We start from the raw sequence: 22,302 nt of genomic DNA on the forward strand, positions 1-22,302 counted from the left end.
GCATGGTCTTTAACTGTTTTCTTTCTCTTGTCCCCGTATCCAGTCAGTTGCCAAGTCCTGCTGAGTCTTCTTCCCTATTTCATATATACCTTTGCTTCTCTATTCCTTCCTCTTTAGTCTAACTGAACTACTGTTACCTGACTGATCTCACTGAGATCTTTCTCTCCTTTCCCCAGTTCATCTTTATTGGCTCTATTTCTGCAGACTGAGTTAAGACTCCTTTAGCCTAGTATTCAAGATCTTCCAAAGCCTAACCCTTTCCAACTTTCTCAGTCTTATTTCCCACTATGCACCTTCCTGTAATTTCTTTTTTGGTTGGTTTCAACTGCTTCCTGTCCTCTGTATGCTTCCTTTATTTTATTTTATTTTATTTTATTTTTTGCTTATGCCCTGCCCTAAACCTGAATCTCTTTTATTTGTGAATTTTCAAATCCTACCTACCCTTCAAGGCCTCTTCCAAATAACATTTTTCATGAAGTTGTCTTTAATTTTCTTAGCTAATAATGATTGCAGTTCATCTGAACTCCCATAGAATTTCATCTGGCACTGAAATTTCTGGTATATTTCACTTTTTATCTTATTATTATAGTTGTTTATGTTCCTCTATTTTCTAAAATCCTAGAAATGAAGAACAGGATCTGGGTCTTTATTCATCACTATATCCCTTGCAGCAAATAACAGAGTCTGTGTATAGTATATCTTTGGAGAATGAATGAGTGTGTGAGTGATGGTATATGTTTGTCACACTTATAGATACAAAGGAAATATACTTTAGCAAGCATAGCATGCTTGATTTCTTATAGGTCTTTCTAAAGATGAACGAAGATACCTCTTTGGCGAATTCCCATTGTAGGGAGGAGTTGCTGAGAAGTGCTCACTTGCAGTGGAAATCCTAGGAAATCTTCTGAATGTTTAATTTAATTCAGTGCCTGAATAAAAGACACCGGAGCATCAATGCCAGCATCAGAGTAGACATGATAAAGGGTTGTCAGGGCAGGTAGGTTGAGCAGTCAGTGAAAACATTTGATTGTCTATCATGTACCAGGTAATCATGTTTGGTACCTGGGGCACAGTGGTTAGTTCAGATGTGGCGTAACTGGGAACAAGTACATCAAATGTCTGGCTCTGTTAACTACATCATGGACTTGTGGTTCTACTTACCTAGTTGGCTACATCTTAGACAGGACTTACGTGCTGCTTCTTACCTTGTTCTAATACATTCTGGGTATCCTTCAGGCAATGACAAGTAGATTTAGAAGACAGCTGCCACATATCCTATGGAGCCAGATTTTTTTTTTTTAATTTATTTTTTGGCTGTGTTGGATCTTCGTTTCTGTGTGAGGGCTTTCTCTAGTTGTGGCAAGCGGGGGCCACTCTTCATCGTGGTGCGCGGGCCTCTCACTATCGCGGCCACTCTTGTTGCGGAGCACAGGCTCCAGACGCGCAGGCTCAGTAGTTGTGGCTCACGGGCCTAGTTGCTCCGCGGCATGTGGGATCTTCCCAGACCAGGGCTCGAACCCGTGTCCCCTGCATTAGCAGGCAGATTCTCAACCACTGCGCCACCAGGGAAGCCCCGGAGCCAGATTTTTATTACTGATTTTTGTTTGTTTTAAAATAAAGGTAATGCATGCATACTAGGTATCATGACATACATACTTTATAAATTATTTATGTTTTGAAAAGATAGTACCTATAAACGTGGTACTTTACTCAAAGATAAAAAGGTACTGTCTCCTAGTCATCTAGTTTTCCTCTATATGTTCTTCTGCCCTTGCTTTTTCACTTACCCCATATCTTAGAGATCTTTCCATAAATGTGCAGAGGAATTTGTCTTCTTCTAATGGATATACCTTAATTTATTTAACTGTTCCCCTACTGCTGGATATGTAGGCTGTTTCTTGCTTTCTTTTATTTTTTTTAATAAATTTATTTATTTTATTTATTTATTTTTGGCTGCATTGTGTCTTTGTTGCTGCACGCGGGCTCTCTCCAGTTGCGGCGAGTGGGGGCCACTCTTCGTTGTGGTGCACGGGCCTCTCATTGCGATGGCCTCTCCTATTGTGGAGCATGGGCTCCAGGTGCACAGACCTCAGCAGTTGTAGCACACGGGCTCAGTAGTTGTGGCTCGTTGGCTCCAGAGTGCAGGCTCAGTAGTTGTGGTTCACGGGCCCAGCTGCTCCACAGCCATGTGGGATCGTCCCAGGCCAGGGCTCGAACCTGGGTCCCCTGCATTGGCAGGCGGATTCTTATCCACTGCACCAACAGGGAAGCCCCTTTCTTCCTTCCTTTCCTCCTTTCCTCCCTCCCTCCCTCCTTCCCTTCCTTCCTTCCTTCCTTCCTTCTTTCTCTTCCTTCCTCCCTTTCTTTCTTCCTTTCTTTCTTTCGTTCCTTTCCTTTCCTTTCTTTTCCTTTCCTTTCCTTTCCTTTCTTTCTCTCTTTCTCTCTCAGAGTATACTGCATTGATCATCATTGTGCATGCATGTATTTGAGACTTGTAAGGGTATATTTCTAGAAAAATAATTCCTAGAAGCAGAAAGAGTAGTTGGGTCAAAGGGTGTATAGATTTCTTTTGTTTATTGGTTGGTTAGCTTAAATTTTTGATAGATATTGCCAGATATCTTCCAAAGAGGTAGTACCAATATAAGTTTCTAACATTAGAGAGGGCCTTTTTAGGAGTGGAATTTTTATAGGTGATTTGTCTTCTCTTAAGTTCTTCTGTCCTCTGGTTTGCAAAACAGACTTTTCTAATCCTGAGAGCTAGTAGCATAGTGGGGACAACGTTCCAGTTTTACTTTTTATTTCTCTAGTAGTTGATTAAAATTGAATTCTTGACTCTTGGATTTTTCTCATTAATATGCTAGGAAGTGTGAATTATTACAAAGATAAGAGGCTTTGGAATCCATGAGCTTTGGATTCAAATGCTAGCTATATTACTTCCTAACTGTACCATCCCTTCCCAGTACCCACTTTATTCTCTCTTTGAGGCTTTTTCCTGACATATAAAATATAACCAGTAATATACCCCTGACAGTGTTGTTGTTGGGGTTAAATTAGATTACATATGAAAAATACTTACTGTGCATTTCAAATAGTCTGCAGTCAATAAATGTTGTTTCTCCTCTTCTATAAATGTGATATAAGAGCTGACAAAATCAATAGGTTCATTCTGTACACAGTTGCTCCTTCTCACGATTCTTAGATGCCTTAAGTAGTTGAGGATTGCATGGCCCATGGTCATACTGAGAGTCAGTTTGTCAGCCATATGCGTTTAGTAGCTGTTGTTCATGGTAGCTCCTTGGGTCTGACTTGGGAGCTGCCTTTATTCAGTGTGCCTGCCCCTTCCCCTCACAGCCAACTAGCTTTTTGCTCTGCCTCCATAGATGTCATTGTCCCTGAGAATGGAGAACCAGTGGGCACCAGAGAGATCAAATGCTGCATCCGCCAGATCCAGGAACTCATCATCTCCCGGCTTAATCAAGCAGTGGCTAACAAGCTGATCAGCTCTGTGGATTACCTACGTGAGAGCTTCGTCGGAACGCTGGAACGGTGTCTGCAGAGCCTGGAGAAGTCTCAGGATGTCTCGGTTCACATCACCAGTAATTATCTCAAACAGGTACTCAAAGGGTAGTTAAGAGCGTGTCACAGATAACACATGAAACAGAATCCACCCACGAACCCAGCTTCAAGTTGGTCAAGAATTTCCCTTTCAACTTTTTGCCAGTCCAGTTTGAATTCTATTTTATTTTCCTATCTCATGACCGCTGTCCGTGGGAGGTGCTTGTGAACGGTCAAATTGCGGTTAAGTCAATGAGCAAGAAGATGAAGATGAAGTAAAGGAGCCCAAATAGTCACCAGATAGATGATCAGCCTGCATTGACTCTGCACATACACTGAGGGATAGATTTGGGAACCTTGAAACTGCACCATGTTCTTGAAATAAATATCATTTATTGCATTTTTTTTTTTTTTTTTTTTTTTTTTGCGGTACGCGGGCCTCTCACTGCTGTGGCCTCTCCCGTTGCGGAGCACAGGCTCCGGACGCACAGGCTCAGCGGCCATGGCTCACGGGCCCAGCCGCTCCGTGGCACGTGGGATCTTCCCGGACCGGGGCACGAACCCGTGTCCCCTGCATCAGCAGGCAGACTCCCGACCACTGCGCCACCAGGGAAGCCCCATTTATTGCATTTTTAATTAGCCACTCTACTCAGGGAATATTGACTTTCGTTTGTGTACTCTCTTTCAGATCTTAAATGCTGCCTATCATGTTGAAGTCACATTTCACTCAGGGTCCTCAGTTACAAGGATGCTGTGGGAGCAAATCAAACAGGTAGAGGTTGTTTAGGGAAGTGTTTTTCAGCCCCTAGTTGGCTTAGGTGAATCTGGTCGCTCCAACAGAAACTGATGTCTAGGGTGTCTGTCCTAAACAAACTGATGTCTGTCAGGGCAGGTGGCCATTTGTCGTGGTTTGCCTGCCTGGGAGAATCCTGGTTTATGCCTGTTCTGAAATAATTATTAACAGTGCCCCCTTTAACTCTTAAAAGTGATGTGTCTAAATGATATTTTATGGAGCCATAAAACCCTGCTTCATTATCTTCTTCATATTTCTTTTTCCCAACCTAAGTGTTTTCTCAGAAGCAGGCTTTGTTGCCAGAGGCCATGAGTGCGGTTTCCTTTCTGATGTTCCATCTGACTCTTCCGTAGAGTTATTTGCTGTGTTTAGAAAGGGGTTTATCAGGCACCCCCAGTACTGAGTGTAACGTATTGATTTGTGAGCACGCAGACTAGGCCTAGTGTTCTTTGATGCTTTCCGCTGGGCTGAGCCCCGATTTTGAGGTAGATGGAATTGGAGAGGAGTGCTGGACTTCATACAGCTCTTGTCTTAAGATCCTGGCCTAACGAGTGGGTAACCCAGAGAGGGAGGGGTGCTGGTTCTTCCTGGTGGTTCCTGTCTCCCATCCCTCAGTGTTCTCACTGTCCTCACCCTGACAGATCATCCAGCGCATCACATGGGTGAGCCCACCTGCCATCACATTAGAGTGGAAGAGAAAGGTGGCCCAGGAAGCCATCGAGAGCCTCAGCGCCTCCAAGCTGGCCAAGAGCATTTGCAGCCAATTCCGGACTCGGCTCAACAGTTCTCATGAGGCCTTTGCAGCCTCCTTGCGGCAGGTGGGTATATAGGAAAGGACATACAGCTGGATCAATCGGAGAGGAACCTCATCCACTGTGGAATGTTTCATCTACTGCTGTCTACATAATTTTTAAAAAGTCATCAGTATATTTCCTTTCTATTCTGTTAAAGGATAATACTAAGTTACAGGTTGTTTCATCAGTGACTTTTTCATGTGGATATTTCTCTAACTTTAGAGAGAATGGAGGGAACTCAATTAATGTCTCCCCACTTCACTGAGTGAGGAATGAAAATCGAGGGGTAGGAATTTTATATGAGTCTATATAGTATTTTAGGGATGAGTGACAGAAAGGGATGACATTCCAACTTCCATAGTAGTTTGCAGTTATGTGACATCTGCTTATCCCTTTGGGGTGTGCGCGTGTGCATGTGTACATGTGTGTGGAGGGGAGGGTGGGTAGACGTGATTATGCATCCAGGAAGAAAAAGTATTACTTAATGAATGCTCACGGTCTGCCAATCTCTGAGCTATGTTACATATATCTTATTTAATTCTCACAGGTATCCTCATGAGGTAGATATTATTATCCCCATATAATAGGTGAAGAAGCCAAAGCTGGGGACCTGATAAGTCATATTTCTTTCTTCTTTTTCCTTCCCAGCTGGAAGCTGGCCACTCAGGCCGGTTGGAGAAAACTGAAGATCTATGGCTGAAGGTTCGGAAAGATCATGCTCCCCGCCTGGCCCGCCTTTCGCTGGAAAGCCGTTCTTTACAGGATGTCTTGCTGCATCGTGAGTCCTTATTTTTTTCCCTAGTAAATTGGAGGAGGAAGGTTCTGGATACCTGACATCCTCATGTCCAACCCTGGAGAACCCCAGTGTCTAAAGCTGCTTCCTTGTGAAGCTGCCTAAACACCCATTGATGTATTTTTGAATTTCTGATGAAGTCTGTTTGGTCCTGCTATTTATATAGTTCAAATAACACAACCAAAGTTTATTCAAATTAAACCAGTTAGGTTACTACTGGTTTAGAAAACATCCAAATTTCTTCCCCTGGCATAATTATGACTTCCTGCTTCTAGGCAGGTCCATGTCTAAGAATCTTAGGGAGGTTGCCCAGCAAGTTCCCATCCTTCCTGCCTTATCTCTGTCTCTGTACCTTATAGGTAAACCTAAACTGGGACAGGAACTGGGCCGGGGCCAGTATGGTGTGGTGTACCTGTGTGACAACTGGGGGGGACACTTCCCTTGTGCCCTCAAGTCAGTTGTCCCTCCAGATGAGAAGCACTGGAATGACCTAGCTTTGGAGTTCCACTACATGAGGTGGGTTCTGGTCTCATTCATCTTCGTGGGGAACGATCCAGAGAAGAAGCTTAGAAGCCTGGTATAAATTTTGTACCAAGAGCTATAGTAAACCTTGTCTCTCCATTCCTATGTCTCAAAATGTTGTAGACCAGTATTCCAGTGTCTGGCCCAGAAATGTGCTCTCTTCAAGGCCTTTCCTGCCTCTACCTGCCCTTTCCCCACCGTCCTAATTTTTCAGACCCATCCTTCCATTTGACTTTCTTCCTTAGTCCTTAAGGCCTGTCAGTTTTTAGATTCCATAATTCTCTGTCCTCGTTAGAGAGGCCATTCTCTTTGCCCTCTCGCTGTACTGAGGGCTATTACCTCTGGGCCTGGACTCTGCACGGTCTCAGGGTTATTTCTTCCACTGTAGTGACATGCTATGCAAGGTTAGCTCTAGCCCAGACCTTTCCGCTCCTCACCAGGTCTCTGCCGAAGCATGAGCGATTGGTGGATCTGCACGGCTCCGTCATCGACTACAACTATGGTGGTGGTTCCAGCATCGCTGTGCTGCTCATTATGGAGCGGCTGCACCGGGACCTCTACAGTGGGCTGAAGGTGAGGCAGGGCAAGGAGGGAGTGAGGCCCAGCTGGCAGCCAGATCCACAGGTTCCTTTCTGGCCTTTCCTCCTTTCTTCTTTATTCAGAGCCTCTAGCTCTCATAAGACAATGTTGGAGTAATCAAGCTTTATTACCTTCATTTCCAAAAAACCTTAAAAATGTCTCAGAACATGTTTTTTTGCCCAGTTTATATCCAGAATACTGCAGTTCACCACTTTTACCTCTCGTGGTAGTGTAAAAATCTAGACTACACAGAAGAGCAGAAAAGCTTTCTATAACTCTGCTATTCTTTCTCTTTTTTCGTTCTCAGTGAATTAAGCTAGTTTTTATTGTCAACAAATATTTATTAGTGACTACTTTGTACAAGGCCCTGTATTAAGCAACATGAGGGGATGTCAAAAAGTATAATTGGCCAGGGGCTTTTAAAAGAATTGTAGGGACTTCCCAGGTGGTGCAATGGTTAAGAATCCACCTGTCAGTGCAGGGGACACGGATTCGATCCCCGGTCTGGGAAGATCCCACATTCCGCGGAGCAACTAACCCCCACGCCACAACTACTGAGCCCGTGCTCTGCAACAAGAGAAGCCAGCGCGATGAGAAGCCCGCGCACCACAATGAAGAGTAGCCCCTGCTCACCACAACTAGAGAAAGCCCGCACGTAGCAATGAAGACCCAACACAGCCAAAAATAAATTCAAAAAAATTTTTTAAAAATAAAATAAAATAATTGTAGTCAGTGAATATTTCATGAACAGGTGGCATTTGAGTTGGATAAATGAACCCTGATGGGTAAAAGTTGGGCAGATGGAAAGAAGAGGTCATACCGGGGGAAGGAATAGCTTAGTGCCCAGAACATTTGAAGGACACTGACTGTGTTGGAGGAGCTGGTTCATTTGGGGAATAGAGGGGAGATAATATGCAAAGAAATGTTGGGAACAAATTATAGAAGACCAAAAACGTTAAAAGTTCCATAGCATTCAAATTCTGCCGTAGACAGTGAGAAGTGAAAGATTTTGAATGAAGGTGAAATACCCTCAGTTGGATGTTGCGTTCCCCTCATCTAAAACAGCCACCAGCAGGGAAATAGAGAGGTTTCTTTCGTCTGTCCTCTACATTGGAGCTGGAAAAGCTAACCCCAGAGTATCTGGTAGGTCCCTTCTCACAGGTGCCTCTTGTACCGGTTTATATGGAATAAGACAGAAGAATCCTTAGAAATGCTTGCAGGAGCCATGAGAAATCAATATGGTGAATAAAATGACTCTGCAAGCGGCTTTCCTTCTTCATTTCAGGGGAGTTAAGCTAAGTACCGTGTGATTCTTTTCCATAAGTGGGTTAGACAACCATATATGGGCTTTTGGATGAGTGATATAACATTCTCCAGAATTCAAGAGACCCTAAATTGGAGGCTTGGTAGAAGTAAGATGGGTGACTTTGGTATTTGAATCCATAAAACCAAAGGCTAACCAGTCCTACAAAGCAATGGAAGTAAATCTGCCTGAGAGTCCTAGAAATACTCACTTTGAGCCTCTAAGGCAGTTCTAGAGTTTGTTCAGGGTTAGAGATGCACTCATGCCTTCAGGCGTTTGGTTGTGGCTCTCCTAGTCACATTTGGGGATCATCTGGCTGGCCTAAGTGCTGCCTCCAAGGGATCTGACCTGGCCTTTATGGCTTGCCCTTCCTTGCTTTTCCTTTATTTTCCTCTACTGACTGCCTTCTTCTTCCCTTATTCTCATCCACTTTTCTGCCCTTGTGTACCCTAGTGTGGTCAGTCTTTCAGTATCTCACAGAAGGAACTCTTCGTTGGTATAAGCAAGTTGGATTGAGGAGTTGTCTTCTTAGTGACAGGTAAACCCTTTTGTCTCCCCAAGGCTGGGCTGACCCTGGAGACCCGTTTGCAGATAGCCCTAGATGTGGTGGAAGGAATCCGCTTCCTGCACAGCCAGGGACTTGTCCACCGTGATATCAAACTGAAGAATGTGCTGGTAAGTAAGAGCTGTTTCCCCAAGATAACTCCCTGTCTCTATGTGTAAGTGGCCTGTGGAGGGAGGTACACATGAATGTAAATTCGGTCACAGGAAAAGACTGTGACCAGTTAACAGCAGAGTGGATGGATGGTATCTTGGACCTGAAGCTTAGGGGGGAGTTGCATCATAGGCCTAGCTTATATTGCTTAAGGTTTTTTCTCCCAACACTGTTGAGAAAATTTAAACTTACAGAAAAGCTAAAAGAGTGGTACAATGAAGACCCACATACTGTTCACCCAGATTCATATTCTCTTTCCTATTGTAGTCTCTCTTTGTTTCTCTCTCTCTCTTTCTTCACACACACACATACACACACACACACATTTTTTACTGAACTATGAGAGTAACTTGCAGATAAAACTTTACTCCTATATACTTCAGCTTGTATCTTCTAAGGAAAAGGACATTCTTCCACTTAATTAAAATGCCATTATTCACACCCAAGAAGTTTAAATTGATACAATATTATTAGGTAATACACAGTCTATATTAACATTTTCCAGTTGTCCCAAATATGTTCAACTATCCCAAATATGGTCTATTTGTTTGTTTGGCCCAAGATCCAATCCAAGGATCATACAGTGCATTTTGTCATGTTTCTTTAGCCTCTTAATCTAGAATAGTCCTGCCTTTTTTTGCTTTTGTGACATTGATATTTTTGAGGATTCCAGGTCTTGTTATTGCTTAGGGTTTGAGATGGTGGATGAGGACTGAGATGGGTAAACACACCTTAAAAGGTAAGATAGTCATGAACCTACCAGTCCTGTTATCTAAATTATAAAGAATCTTTTGACATACTCCTTTTGAAAATATATTGGATTATCACTGAAGTGTCTCTGGCAACAGTTAAATGATATATAAAGAGGGCTTCCCTGGTGGCGCAGTGGTTGAGAATCCGCCTGCCAATGCAGGGGACACAGGTTCGAGCCCTGGTCTGGGAAGATCCCACATGCCGTGGAGCAACTAAGCCTGTGAGCCACAACTACTGAGCCCACGTGCCACAACTACTGAAGTCTGTGCACCTAGAGCCCGTGCTCCGAAACAAGAGAAGCCACCACAATGAGAAGCCCACACACCATAACGAAGAGTAGCCCCCGCTCGCCGCAACTAGAGAAAGCCCGCGCACAGCAACAAAGACCCAACACAGCCAAAAAATAAATAAATAAATTTTAAAAAATGATATAAAGATGATAGCAGTTTTGGGGGGAGGGAAATATCTTCCTAAAGTTCTAGGCTGAAACCTAAGAGGCTTGTCAATAGCCAAATGAGACAGATTTTTTTTTTAATTTTTATTTTTATTGAAGTATAGTTGATTTATAATATGTTAGTTTCTGGTGTACAACAAAATGATTCAGTTCTACATATATATTCCTTTTCATATTCTTTTCCATTTTATGTTATTACAAGATATTGAATGTAGTTCCCTGTGTTATACAATAGGATCTTGTTGTTTATCTGTTTTATATATAGAAGTTGTTATACGCTAATCCCAAACCCCTAATTTATCCCTCCCCTACCCCCTTTCCCCTTTGGTAACCATAAGTTTGTTTTCTATATCTGTGAGTCTGCTTCTGTTTTGTAAATAAGTTCATTTGTATCATATTTTAGGTTCCACATAGAATTGATACCACATGATATTTGTCTTTTTCTGTCTGACTCACTTCACTTCTTTTGATAATCTCTAGTTCCATCCATGTTACTGTACTATTTCATTCTTTTTTATGGCTGAGTAGTATTCCATTATATATATATATATATATATATATATATATATATATACACACACACACACATCTTCTTTATCCGTTCACCTGGGACAGATTTATTGTCTTGGACCTCAGGAAAGGAAACTAGAGGGAATTAAAAAACCCTCCTCAACTGACTAGAGGACTCAACCTTCTTATTTAGCAACTTCCTGCCCTGGGTTCTGGAGGTCAGAGGAGAATAATCAGGAACTAATAATACTTTCCTCAGTGCCCTTCATTTATTCATTCTTCCAAGATTTGCTAAGCTCCTGATATGTGCTAGGCACTATGCTAAGTGCTGGGGGTACAAAGATGAAAAAGGCAGTCCTTGCCATCAGGTTGTTTACAGTATGGGGAGAAGACAGTAATGGGAGTGAATCTAGAGACAGGGAGAATAGAGGCAGAGTTGATTGAGTACTGCTGTGAGGTAGATGCCTACTTTTGAGCTTGGGTATGCAGCTGAGCGCTACGTGCAGGACCAGGCATAGGATGACTCTCACCCTGCTTTGTTGGCAGTTGGACAAGCAGAACCGTGCCAAGATCACTGACTTAGGATTCTGCAAGCCAGAGGCCATGATGTCAGGCAGCATTGTGGGGACACCAATTCATATGGCCCCTGAACTTTTCACAGGTAAGCTGGAGGGCAGGGAGTGGGTTTGGGCAGGGCTCCGTGTTTTAACCAAGTGCTACCCTTTGGGCTAAGTAGTATCCACAAGTACTACTGGCAGTTCTGGCACAGGCAGGGGAGAAACCAGAACAGGGGAAACCTAAGACAAGTAGGGGGACAAGTGAAGAGGTAAAGGGGCAAGAAAGAAAAGTGTAAATGGGAGTCACCAACTGCTGTTTTGGATGTCTCTCTGGGCTGTCAGTGCCATCATTGCCATAGTCAACCAATTATTTAATCCTAAAGTATTGATTGAATAACTCCTATATAATAAGAGTTGTCCTCTATCATTAAAGAACTTACAGTTGACAGAGATATATTGAGAGGTAAAATAATTAAGCAGCAGTATAAGACAACATGTGATTAAGTGCTACATAATGTTGGTGTTCAGAGAAGAAATGTTAGATGGTTTTGTGGTAGAGGTGACATTCTGGATAGAAACTGAATGAGATCTGGAAAATTTAGTAGGTGGGAAGGGAAGTCAATATATTTATTAATATATTCTTTGAGCTAGGCACTGTGGGTATGTTATATCATATATTTTGTTCCATTTAATCCTCATGACAATTCTGTGGTGATAGTGATGCATTTTTATGTCCATGTCATGGATTAAGTTGAGGCCAGATTGATGAAGAAACCCACCCCAAAACACTGAGCTAGACATAATGAGGCTGGGATTGGAATTTAGGTCTTTCTGTCTCTAGAGTCCAACCATGTTAGGTAGGAGAGAAAATTCTGGAGGCTGGGGGAGAGGAAATAGGAGCAAAATTGCCGATTAGAAATAAGCATGACAGGAAAGAAATCAGTGTGGGAAGTAATAGCAAACAAGTTGGAGATAAGATATATTTGAGCTTGAAATTTATGCAGTGGAGTGAAGGCTTGATGTGAAAGAAGTAAGGAGCTATTGGGCTTTTGAACAGGTGACGGATGAAAAGAGATGTTCATGGAAATGTTTAGTAGCAGTAGGTAAGGCAGATTGAGTGGCAAGAGCCATGTAGGGAGACCAGTGGTGGAGACCAGACCTAGGATTAAGTTGGTAGTAGTGCTGAAACAAAAAATGTTACAGATTTGAGATCAATTCAGAGGAAGGATGGGCAAGATTTTGTAACTAACTTGATATGGGTGATGAACAGGAATGAATGACTAAAAGATGACTCCGAGGTTTTGAGGCTGAATGGATGAGGAAGGTTGCGTCATCGCCGGGGAAGGTGGAAAGGGAATGGCAGGTCACTTGTTAGTATTGGTAAGACTTAAAATTAGCAATTTATAATATTTGGATTTCTCTCATTAGCCACAAGTCTTCCCCCAACCCTTCATTGAGTGATACATATAAGGATTAGGAGTTAGTTGGATAGCTGTAGTCCTACGCACATTGAAAAGAAATAGACAGTCATCATTTTTCTTTCCCTGACTTTTAAAAAAATTTCTATTCCCACTTTTATTATTTTATCTTGGCTACTTCATATTTAAATTCATTTGATTATTTCTACTGCAGTTCATCCTACTGCTGTAAAAATAATCTTTCTAAAATATTTTCTTCATGTCACCTCCTGCTCTAAAGGATAAATTACTCCTGCTGCCCATCAAATCCAGACTCTTCTGTCCGACTTTAAAAATCTTTATGTTATGGTTCCAACCTATCTACCCACCTGTATTTCCCAACTTTATTTCCCTAACATGACCTTTCAGGATTAATCTTTTTGATTGTCCCATTAAAATGAAGGCCCGGACTCCCCTGGTGGCACAGTGGTTAAGAATCCGCCTGCCAATGCAGGGGACACGGGTTCAATCCCTGGTCCGGGAAGATCCCACATGCCGCAGAGCAACTAAGCCCGTGAGCCACAACTACTGAGCCTGTGCTCTAGAACCTGTGAGCCACAATAACTGAGCCCGAGTGCTACAGCTACTGATGCCCGCGTGCCTGGAGCCGGTGCTCCGTGACAGGAGGAACCACCGCAATGAGAAGCTCGTGCACCGCAGCGAAGAGTGGCCCCTGCTTGCTGCAACTGGAGAGGACCCGTGTGCAGCAACCAAGGCCCAACACAGCCAAAAATGAATGAATGAAAGAATAAATAAATAAATTTATTTATTTTAAAAATAAAAAAGTACTTCACACAAACAATAATCAAATACAAAATATAATGACTATCAGTGAAATATAAAATAAATAAAGTAAAAGGCCTGTTTTCCTTCCCCTTTGTCAAGTTCTAGTCTTGGCTCTTTCAATCTTTAGCCCTCCCAGTGCCATAGTTTTTCGTATTATAAAATGGGCATTATAAATGTGTCCTGCCTAACAGGGTTGTTATAAGAGATAATGGGCATTAAAGGCTTTAGGAAAGAATGTGTAAAGGCCTCTGCAGATGCAAGTTAGTGGTGATGCTGTTGATTCCCTCCCTGGCTCACTACTTGTCACCCTTTCTTGCTATAGGGAAGTATGATAATTCTGTGGATGTCTACGCTTTTGGCATTCTTTTCTGGTATATCTGCTCAGGCTCTGTCAAGCTCCCTGAGGCATTTGAGAGGTGTGCCAGCAAAGACCATCTCTGGAACAATGTGCGGAGAGGTAAGAACCACGAGCCTTGCTTTGCCCTGACTCCCCAGAAGAGAGCAGACTGAGACCAGGCACTGCCGCAGCGGCCTCCTGTCCTCCTCTCTGGCCACTCCACAGCAGGACCTCATACACATTTAAACCATCATGGAATCCAGAAAGGACATTTAAGTCAAACCTCTGCTTCCAGGCAGCGTGGTTCTGAACTCTCAGACAGGTTTTTATCTTTAAAATTTCTAATTCTTCAACATCCTCTGCCAGTGTATTCCAGTTTTTCATCACAGTTACTATTAGGTTCTAACCTAGATACCTGCAGCTGAAGCCAAAGCTCACTGCATTGTGTAGCATCCTGAGCCCCAACTGGGGCCCTAGTTCCCTGGATCCTCTGCAGAGAGTGGCTCACTGATAGAGCAAAAGCCTTTCACTTCTCTGGGAAGGACTGTGCTGGTTCTTCCCAGACCAAAGAAGTCATTTGTGACTCCATCAGTTTCAAGGGGACAGAGCCTGTGAGCTGATCATGCCTCTTCATTGTGTCGGTTCCCTTCTCGCCACCTCGGGTCTTATTTCCATGCTCCTCTCTCTAGGGGCCCGTCCAGAACGCCTCCCTGTGTTTGACGAGGAGTGCTGGCAGCTGATGGAAGCCTGCTGGGATGGTGACCCCTCGCAGAGACCTCTCTTGGGCATTGTCCAGCCCATGCTCCAGGGCATCATGGACCGGCTATGCAAGTCACATTCTGAGAGGCCAAACAGAGGACTCGATGATTCTACTTGAAAGCAGAGACCTTTCTCTTTCGCTCTTTCTTTCTTTCCTTCCCCTCACCTTTTGGCTATGGGAAGAATTTGACATTCATTACAGAGAGCTCCCAAGGGGACTGATGCTTGCGGGGGCAACTTGAGACCTTTCCAGGCAGAGATGACTCCTGGATAGGGAAGAGTTGGATGGCTTTGAGCATATCCAGCAGTTCACTGATGCCCAAGCTGTTTCTTTAGCCAAAAAGTCAGTATAAATCTCTTCTGTATGAAATTTCAAGAAAAGTCTTACCTAGTTCCCTTTTCCAGACTGTCTTTTAACTCCAGCCATAATCGGGACTCTGTGCTCCCATAGTGGAGCCCACATTCCTAACATTCTTTGGAAGTCTTAGTTCATAGCTCCGTTTACACATGGGAGGTTAGGTTTTTCTCCACCCAGAGTCCCTTTTCAGTTTATCCCCCGTGGCTTAGTCTGCTCTCAGATACCAGTTTTCTAGCAGATTGCGCACATATTTTGCCTGAGTAGGGAGAAGCAAGGGAGGGGCTAACGCTTAGTAAGGAGATGAGTGGTTGCAGTTCATTTTTTAAAAAGTATTCTGAGAAAAGGTGCAGGTCAGCCAGAGTCCACATGTAGATATTTGGAAGTGTTATTTAAACGCTCAGCAGGCTGAGTACAGGAATACATATGTATAACACGTGTGTATACTTTGCTTTTGTTGAATAACAGTGTCTGCTAATTTGGGGTTCTTCTGTTGCTTGGCATCCATTATTTAGGTGATGCAATGCCATGAAATGTACTGTATTGTATATTACTTGGGAAGACACTAGATATTCAAAGAGGCCTGGCAGCACTTGGGCCGTAGAGGGCTCAACAAGGCCAAAGTCCTGAAGATTTTACCTCCTAGCTTTGGTTGTCTGTGCTCCCACGTGGTGAGGTGAGATTGTGGCAGGGGGAGGAAGAAGGATGGGATGAAAGAGTTACCCTCACTGTGTTCCATCCTTCTTACCAACTTAATTAGGGCAATTTACCCCAGCCTGAAAATGATTACCTGGCCATTTTTAATGTGCTTGAGGTCTGGTCGCTTCTGTTGCTTCAGAATTGAGTGACGGACCTTCCTGCAGAGCAATCAGAAGACGCGGTGGAGCCTGGGGCTCCAGAGTAGCTGCCTTAGTGCCTAGGGAGCCAGCGGCAAGGTCAGTCTGGGGGCGTTGCGGAATGCACGTCGGGGTGAGGTTTCCACAGGCATGCCCTAGTTCCCTGGATCCTCTGCAGAGAGTGGCTCATTGATTGAGCAAAAGCCTTTCACTTCTCTGGGAAGGAGGACTGTGCTGGTTCTTCCCAGACCAAAGAAGTCATTTGTGACTCCATCAGTTTCAAGGGGACAGAGCCTAGGCAGCAGCTTCTCCTAATTTTTAACACTAAAATTCAAGGAAAGAGTGAAGGGAGGGATATATTACTACCACGGATAGAAACAGGGGACTGGTAGAACTCTCAAGCAGTACCTGTCAGCTCTCCAATGCGTTTTTTTTGCATTTTCACTTGAGCTGCCAAAGAGGTGTTGACAAAGCTTTTTCCTGATCAGCAAAGTGGTTTGGGGTAGCGGGGCTGCAAAGTGATAACTGCACTGAATGACACTTTATTTTTTGGCTTATTATTTAGCACTGAGAAGCCAAAAGGGATTGGTGATTATAACAGCACTTTGGGGAACAGACTCCCTCTGGCCTTGCTTTGGAGAGACGGCATGCATGGTATTCCATCTGACTAATCAGGGAACCTCCTAAGTTCATACTGCATCAGAGTGGAATAAATGGCCCTCGAAGAGTCCATTGCCGAAAGAGTAGTTGCTTTCTTTGAGTTTTCAAAGCTTGATTTTTGGATTTGCTGGATCAAATAACCCACTTTTTCTTTAAAAGAAAAAAAAAGAGGGTTTATCTTTCTAAATGTGGGGGTGGGGTGGGTTAGGGCTAGTGTGATGTTTAAGTGGGTTAGGAGGGAGTCAACTTGAGAAACCTGTATGGCAAACTCCCTTGGGGGGTTTTAAGTACACTACTGTTCTGAAAAGGGTTTTATTTTTAACTTTATCTGCTTTGTTAACTAACATCCAGTCCACAGAGCTGACTGAAGAGACTGTGTGTGAACACCTGACACTGGGGGGACACCTTACTCAGAGGGTTGGAAAGGAAATTGGCCTGGACAGCTTGTTGTCTTTTGTCTTTATGTAATGTTTTTGTTTGTTTCAAAGGACTAATGTTTATTATTACAGTGTTAAATAAAAAGTGTAATATACTAAGTGTGTAGAATAAAAGTGCAATAACAAGAGAAAATTACTTTGGCACAAACTTCAGTTCTTACACGCTCTCCCTCCTTGTGCTACCTGTCTCTTTCCATGATATTGTTACAGCGGGACAGTGTTAATTGTGTATATTTTTAAGAGATGCAACTATGGGTTAAGTCTTCATTTAGTGTAATTTTGAATGGCTGGGTTTGGTTTTATAGAGTATTGTGTATACTTCTGGGGTGCACAAACCCCAGATGTGCTGTATAATAAAGATCACATTAACATTTTAGGTTCATATCTGTTTGGCTTTTGTTTTCCCTTAACCTCACTGTGTCTACAGAATGCTCTCTATTCCATTCCATTTCCACTGGGACCCTAGAGGTCTTTTAGTTTGCCTTGGAGATCGATGGAACATGTTACTCTCCCCCATGGATTGCTCTCGGTCTCTGGGCACTTGACATAACCACTACCAGAGGGTAAGGCCCGGGAATGGGAGGCAGGAGAGCCAAGACGGGGGCAAAGTGGAGTGATAGCAATTTATTTTCAGAGCCTCTCCTGGGTTCACACCCTTTCCGCCAGCCTCTTTTCAGCACGAACTTGCAACATTCTGAACTTGTGCACAAGCCTATGTACTCTTCATTACACTGTGAGAGAATCTGGGCGTGGAATCTATATATGGGCCTATCTGCATTTGGAATATGTGAATTTTCTTTTTAGCCTCAGCCTGCTCTTCAGATTTGCTTGCTCGGCAGTGCCTGATGGACACCATCATAGGCCTCTACCAGCAGAGCAGCACTATCTGTAGCCACCAGGGACTGTCCGTCAGCACGCAGCATGCCTTCTCCCAGAGGGTGTGCGTGTTTGTTTTGTTTTGGATTACCACATCATACTCATAGCTGCTTCACTTTTTGCTGTAACTGCTTGTGATCTGACTGCAACACAAGTTTGGCCAGGAGATGGCAGCACACCTTAAACAGTTGATGTGTTTGTGATTAAGTCTTAAAGAAAAAGCTAAGGTTGAATCTCTGGTTCTCAGCCTCCCCTACACAATAGTCATCTAATGTAGATAAGCCTGTTACACTTGTGAAACTCTCCACTAACTCCAGCCATCTTTCACAGCTAAATATATCCCATCTTTATGCATATACCGTATATTCTCCTACTATAAAGTTCAGAATGACTAAGTTCTCTTCCTCATCATTATTATTTTGGAGAAAATAGTTTGTGGTATATACATTTTTAGATTGCATATGCTTTTCCAAGAACACAGTCCTCAGCGGCCTTGTTCTTTAAGCAGAGCAACTGGGGTGGCCTTCCTGGCCTTCCAAACCCGTTTGGGTGGGGCTCAGAGGGGAGAGGCCTAGTTTCTGAACATTATTAAATTCAACTTCAGAATTTCTGTCTTTAACAGGTCCCCAAGGAGTCCACAAAGTGCTAATTGAATAGCCTGCTTTCAAGTGTAGTTATCACAGGTGGCTATGTACTGGTTGAGACCTCTTAGGGCACTTCTAGGGATGGCCTGTTCCTTAGCATATTCTAAAGGTAGCATTTCAGATCAGTGGGAAAATCGACTATTTAACAAAACTGGCTATCCATCTGAGAAAAAAATAGACTCAAATCATCATGCAAAAAAAGGTATACCAAAGATCTAAATGTGAAAAAAGGCTGTAAAGGAACTAGATAATAGCACACACATTATTTACCATATGCTCGGCACTATTCTAAATGCTTTACCTGTACTCACTAACTTAATCCTCACCACAACCCCATTTTACTGATGAGAAAACTAAGGCATAGAGAGATTAAGGGTCATGCAACTGATACGTGCCAGAACTGGGATGTGAAACTAAGGAGTCCGGCACCAGAAACTCTGCTTCTACAGAGGACCACTGCACTGTGCTGCCTCTAGGAGAAAATGTATGTAACTATGTATACTTACAGTTGGGGGGCAGGAAGAACTTTTTTTTTTTTACATCTTTATTGGAGTATAATTGCTTTACAATGGTGTGTTAGTTTCTGCTTTATAACAAAGTGAATCAGTTATACATATACATATGTTCCCATATCTCTTCCCTCTTGCGTCTCCCTCCCTCCCACCCTCCCTGTCCCACCCCTCTAGGTGGTCACACAGCACTGAGCTGATCTCCTTGTGCTATACGGCTGCTTCCCACTAGCTATCTATTTTACGTTTGGTAGTGTATATATGTCCATGCCACTCTCTCACTTTGTCACAGCTTACCCTTCCCCCCCCCCCATATCCTGCAGTCGATTTTCTAGTAGGTCTGTGTCTTTATTCCTGTCTCAACCCTAGGTTCTTCATGACATTTTTTTTTTTTTTTTTTTTTGGTTACGCGGGCCTCTCACTGTTGTGGCCTCTCCCGTTGCGGAGCACAGGCTCCGGACGTGCAGGCTCAGCGGCCATGGCTCACGGGCCCAGCCGCTCCGCGGCATGTGGGATCTTCCCGGACCGGGGCACGAACCCACGTCCCCTGCATCGGCAGGCGGACTCTCAACCACTGCGCCACCACGGAAGCCCATGACATTTTTTTTTTTTCTTAAATTCCATATATATGTGTTAGCATACAGTATTTGTCTTTCTCTTTCTGACTTACTTCACTCTGTATGACAGACTCTAGGTCCATCCACCTCATTACAAATAGTTCAATTTCGTTTCTTTTTATGGCTGAGTAATATTCCATTGTATATATGTGCCACATCTTCTTTATCCATTCATCCGATGATGGACACTTAGGTTGTTTCCATCTCTGGGCTATTGTAAATAGAGCTGCAATGAACATTTTGGTACATGACTCTTTTTGAATTATGGTTTCCTCAGGGTATATGCCCAGTAGTGGGATTGCTGGGTCATATGGTAGTTCTATTTGTAGTTTTTTAAGGAACCTCCATACTGTTCTCCATAGTGGCTGTACCAATTCACATTCCCACCAGCAGTGCAAGAGTGTTCCCTTTTCTCCACACCCTCTCCAGCATTTATTGTTTCTAGATTTTTTTTTTTTTCCACGGTACGCGGGCCTCTCACCTTTGTGGCCTCTCCCGTTGCGGAGCACAGGCTCCGGACGCGCAGGCTCAGCGGCCATGGCTCACGGGCCCAGCAGCTCCGCAGCATGTGGGATCTTCCCAGACTGGGGCACGAACCCGCGTCCCCTGCATAGGCAGGTGGACTCTCAACCATTGCGCCACCAGGGAAGCCCCTGTTCCTAGATTTTTTGATGATGGCCATTCTGACTGGTGTGAGGTGATATCTCATTGTAGTTTTGATTTGCATTTCTCTAATGATTAGTGATGTTGAGCATTCTTTCATGTGTTTGTTGGCAGTCTGTATATCTTCTTTGGAGAAATGTCTATTTAGGTCTTCTGCCCACTTTTGGATTGGGTTGTTTATTTTTTTGTTATTGAACTGCAGGAGCTGCTTGTAAATTTTGGAAATTAATCCTTTGTCAGTTGCTTCATTTGCAAATATTTTCTCCCATTCTGAGGGTTGTCTTTTGGTCTTGTTTATGGTTTCCTTTGCTGTGCAAAAGCTTTGAAGTTTCATTAGGTCCCATTTGTTTATTGTTGTTTTTATTTCCATTTCTCTAGGAGGTGGGTCAAAAAGGATCTTGCTGTGATTTATGTCATAGAGTGTTCTGCCTACGTTTTCCTCTAAGAGTTTGATAGTTTCTGGCCTTACATTTAGGTTTTTAATCCATTGTGAACTTACTTTTGTATATGGTGTTAGGGAGTGATCTAATCTCGTACTTTTACATGTACCTGTCCAGTTTTCCCAGCACCACTTATTGAAGAGACTGTCCTTTCTCCACTGTACATTCCTGCCTCCTTTATCAAAGATAAGGTGACCATATGTGTGTGGGTTTATCTCTGGGCTTTCTATCCTGTTCCATTGATCTATCTTTCTGTTTTTGTGCCAGTACCATACTGTCTTGATTACTGTAGCTTTGTAGTATAGTCTGAAGTCAGGGAGCCTGATTCCTCCAGCTCCGTTTTTCATTCTCAAGATTGATTTGGCTATTCGGGGTCTTTTGTGTTTCCATACAAATTGTGAAATTTTTTGTTCTAGTTCTGTGAAAAATGCCAGTGGTAGTTTGATAGGGATTGCATTGAATCTGTAGATTGCTTTGGGTAGTATAGTCATTTTCACAATGTTGATTCTTCCAATCCAAGAACATGGTATATCTCTCCATCTATTTGTATCATCTTTGATTTCTTTCATCAGTGTCTTATAATTTTCTGCATACAGGTCTTTTGTCTCCTTAGGTAGGTTTATTCCTAGATGTTTTATTCTTTTTGTTGCAGTGGTAAATGGGAGTGTTTTCTTGATTTCATTTTCCAATTTTTCATCATTAGTGTATAGGAATGCCAGAGATTTCTGAGGCAGAACTTTCTTGAATATGATCAGGAACCCAGAAGCCATAAGGAAAAAAAGTGATAGAAATTATATAAAGAACATATGTAAGAGCCAAAGACACCAAAACCAAAATTAAGACTAATCACTAGTTTAGAGAGAACAATTGCAATATATAACTGATAAAAAGTTCATATTCCTAATAATATGAAGAAATCAATCAAAAAATCTAAAGGCAAACTGATTAATAAATATTTGAAAAATGATGTTCATCTATACTAACAATCGGGGAAAACCAAGATGATATTTCATCTGTCAAATTACTAAAAATAAATATGAAAAACCTATTCATAAGTGTGGAGGATGAGCACTACCTATGTTGTCGGGGAGTGGATACAGCCGCAAAAGGCAATTTGGCAGTAAATATTACAAAAAATGTTAATGTATATATCCTTTGCGCCAGAAATGACTTCCAGGGAGTCCCTACCTACAGAAATATTTGCACATGTGTGCAAAGCTATGTAAGTACAAGGGTGTTTATTGCATCATTATTTGTAATACTAAAAAGTTGGAGGCAGGGCTTCCCTGGTGGCGCAGTGGTTGAGAGTCCGCCTGCCTATGCAGGGGACACGGGTTCATGCCCCGGTCCGGGAAGATCCCACATGCCGCAGAGCGGCTGGGCCCGTGAGCCATGGCCACTGAGCCTGCGCGTCCGGAGCCTGTGCTCCGCAACGGGAGAGGCCACAACAGTGAGAGGCCCGCGTACCGCAAAAAAAAAAAAAAAAAAAAAAAAAAAAAAAAAAAAAAAGGATATATTTAGTATGACCCCTTTTTTGATAAAAATCCCTTCCATTCTTCCATAACACCAAATTATCTGGAGATCTAGTCCATCTCTTT

The 22,302-nt window shown here is 43.0% G+C and overlaps 1 protein-coding gene across 2 annotated transcripts in view; it reads left to right on the forward strand.

The window, feature by feature from the left end:
- DSTYK (dual serine/threonine and tyrosine protein kinase) overlaps positions 1-17,326 on the forward strand; it is a 56,352-nt gene extending 39,026 nt beyond the window's left edge. For both annotated transcript variants that reach the window (XM_059996076.1, XM_059996083.1), the window contains 10 exons: positions 3,381-3,613; positions 4,244-4,327; positions 4,990-5,166; positions 5,791-5,920; positions 6,295-6,451; positions 6,898-7,030; positions 8,901-9,014; positions 11,318-11,432; positions 13,894-14,028; positions 14,598-17,326. In XM_059996076.1, the coding sequence (XP_059852059.1) occupies positions 3,381-3,613; positions 4,244-4,327; positions 4,990-5,166; positions 5,791-5,920; positions 6,295-6,451; positions 6,898-7,030; positions 8,901-9,014; positions 11,318-11,432; positions 13,894-14,028; positions 14,598-14,785 (1,466 nt within the window). In that variant the 3' untranslated portion in view covers positions 14,786-17,326. The remainder of the gene's footprint in view (positions 1-3,380; positions 3,614-4,243; positions 4,328-4,989; positions 5,167-5,790; positions 5,921-6,294; positions 6,452-6,897; positions 7,031-8,900; positions 9,015-11,317; positions 11,433-13,893; positions 14,029-14,597) is intronic.
- The last annotated feature ends 4,976 nt before the right edge of the window (positions 17,327-22,302 follow it).

Source organism: Delphinus delphis, chromosome 1 (assembly GCF_949987515.2).
Source record: "Delphinus delphis chromosome 1, mDelDel1.2, whole genome shotgun sequence".
NCBI classification, from domain to species: domain Eukaryota; kingdom Metazoa; phylum Chordata; class Mammalia; order Artiodactyla; family Delphinidae; genus Delphinus; species Delphinus delphis.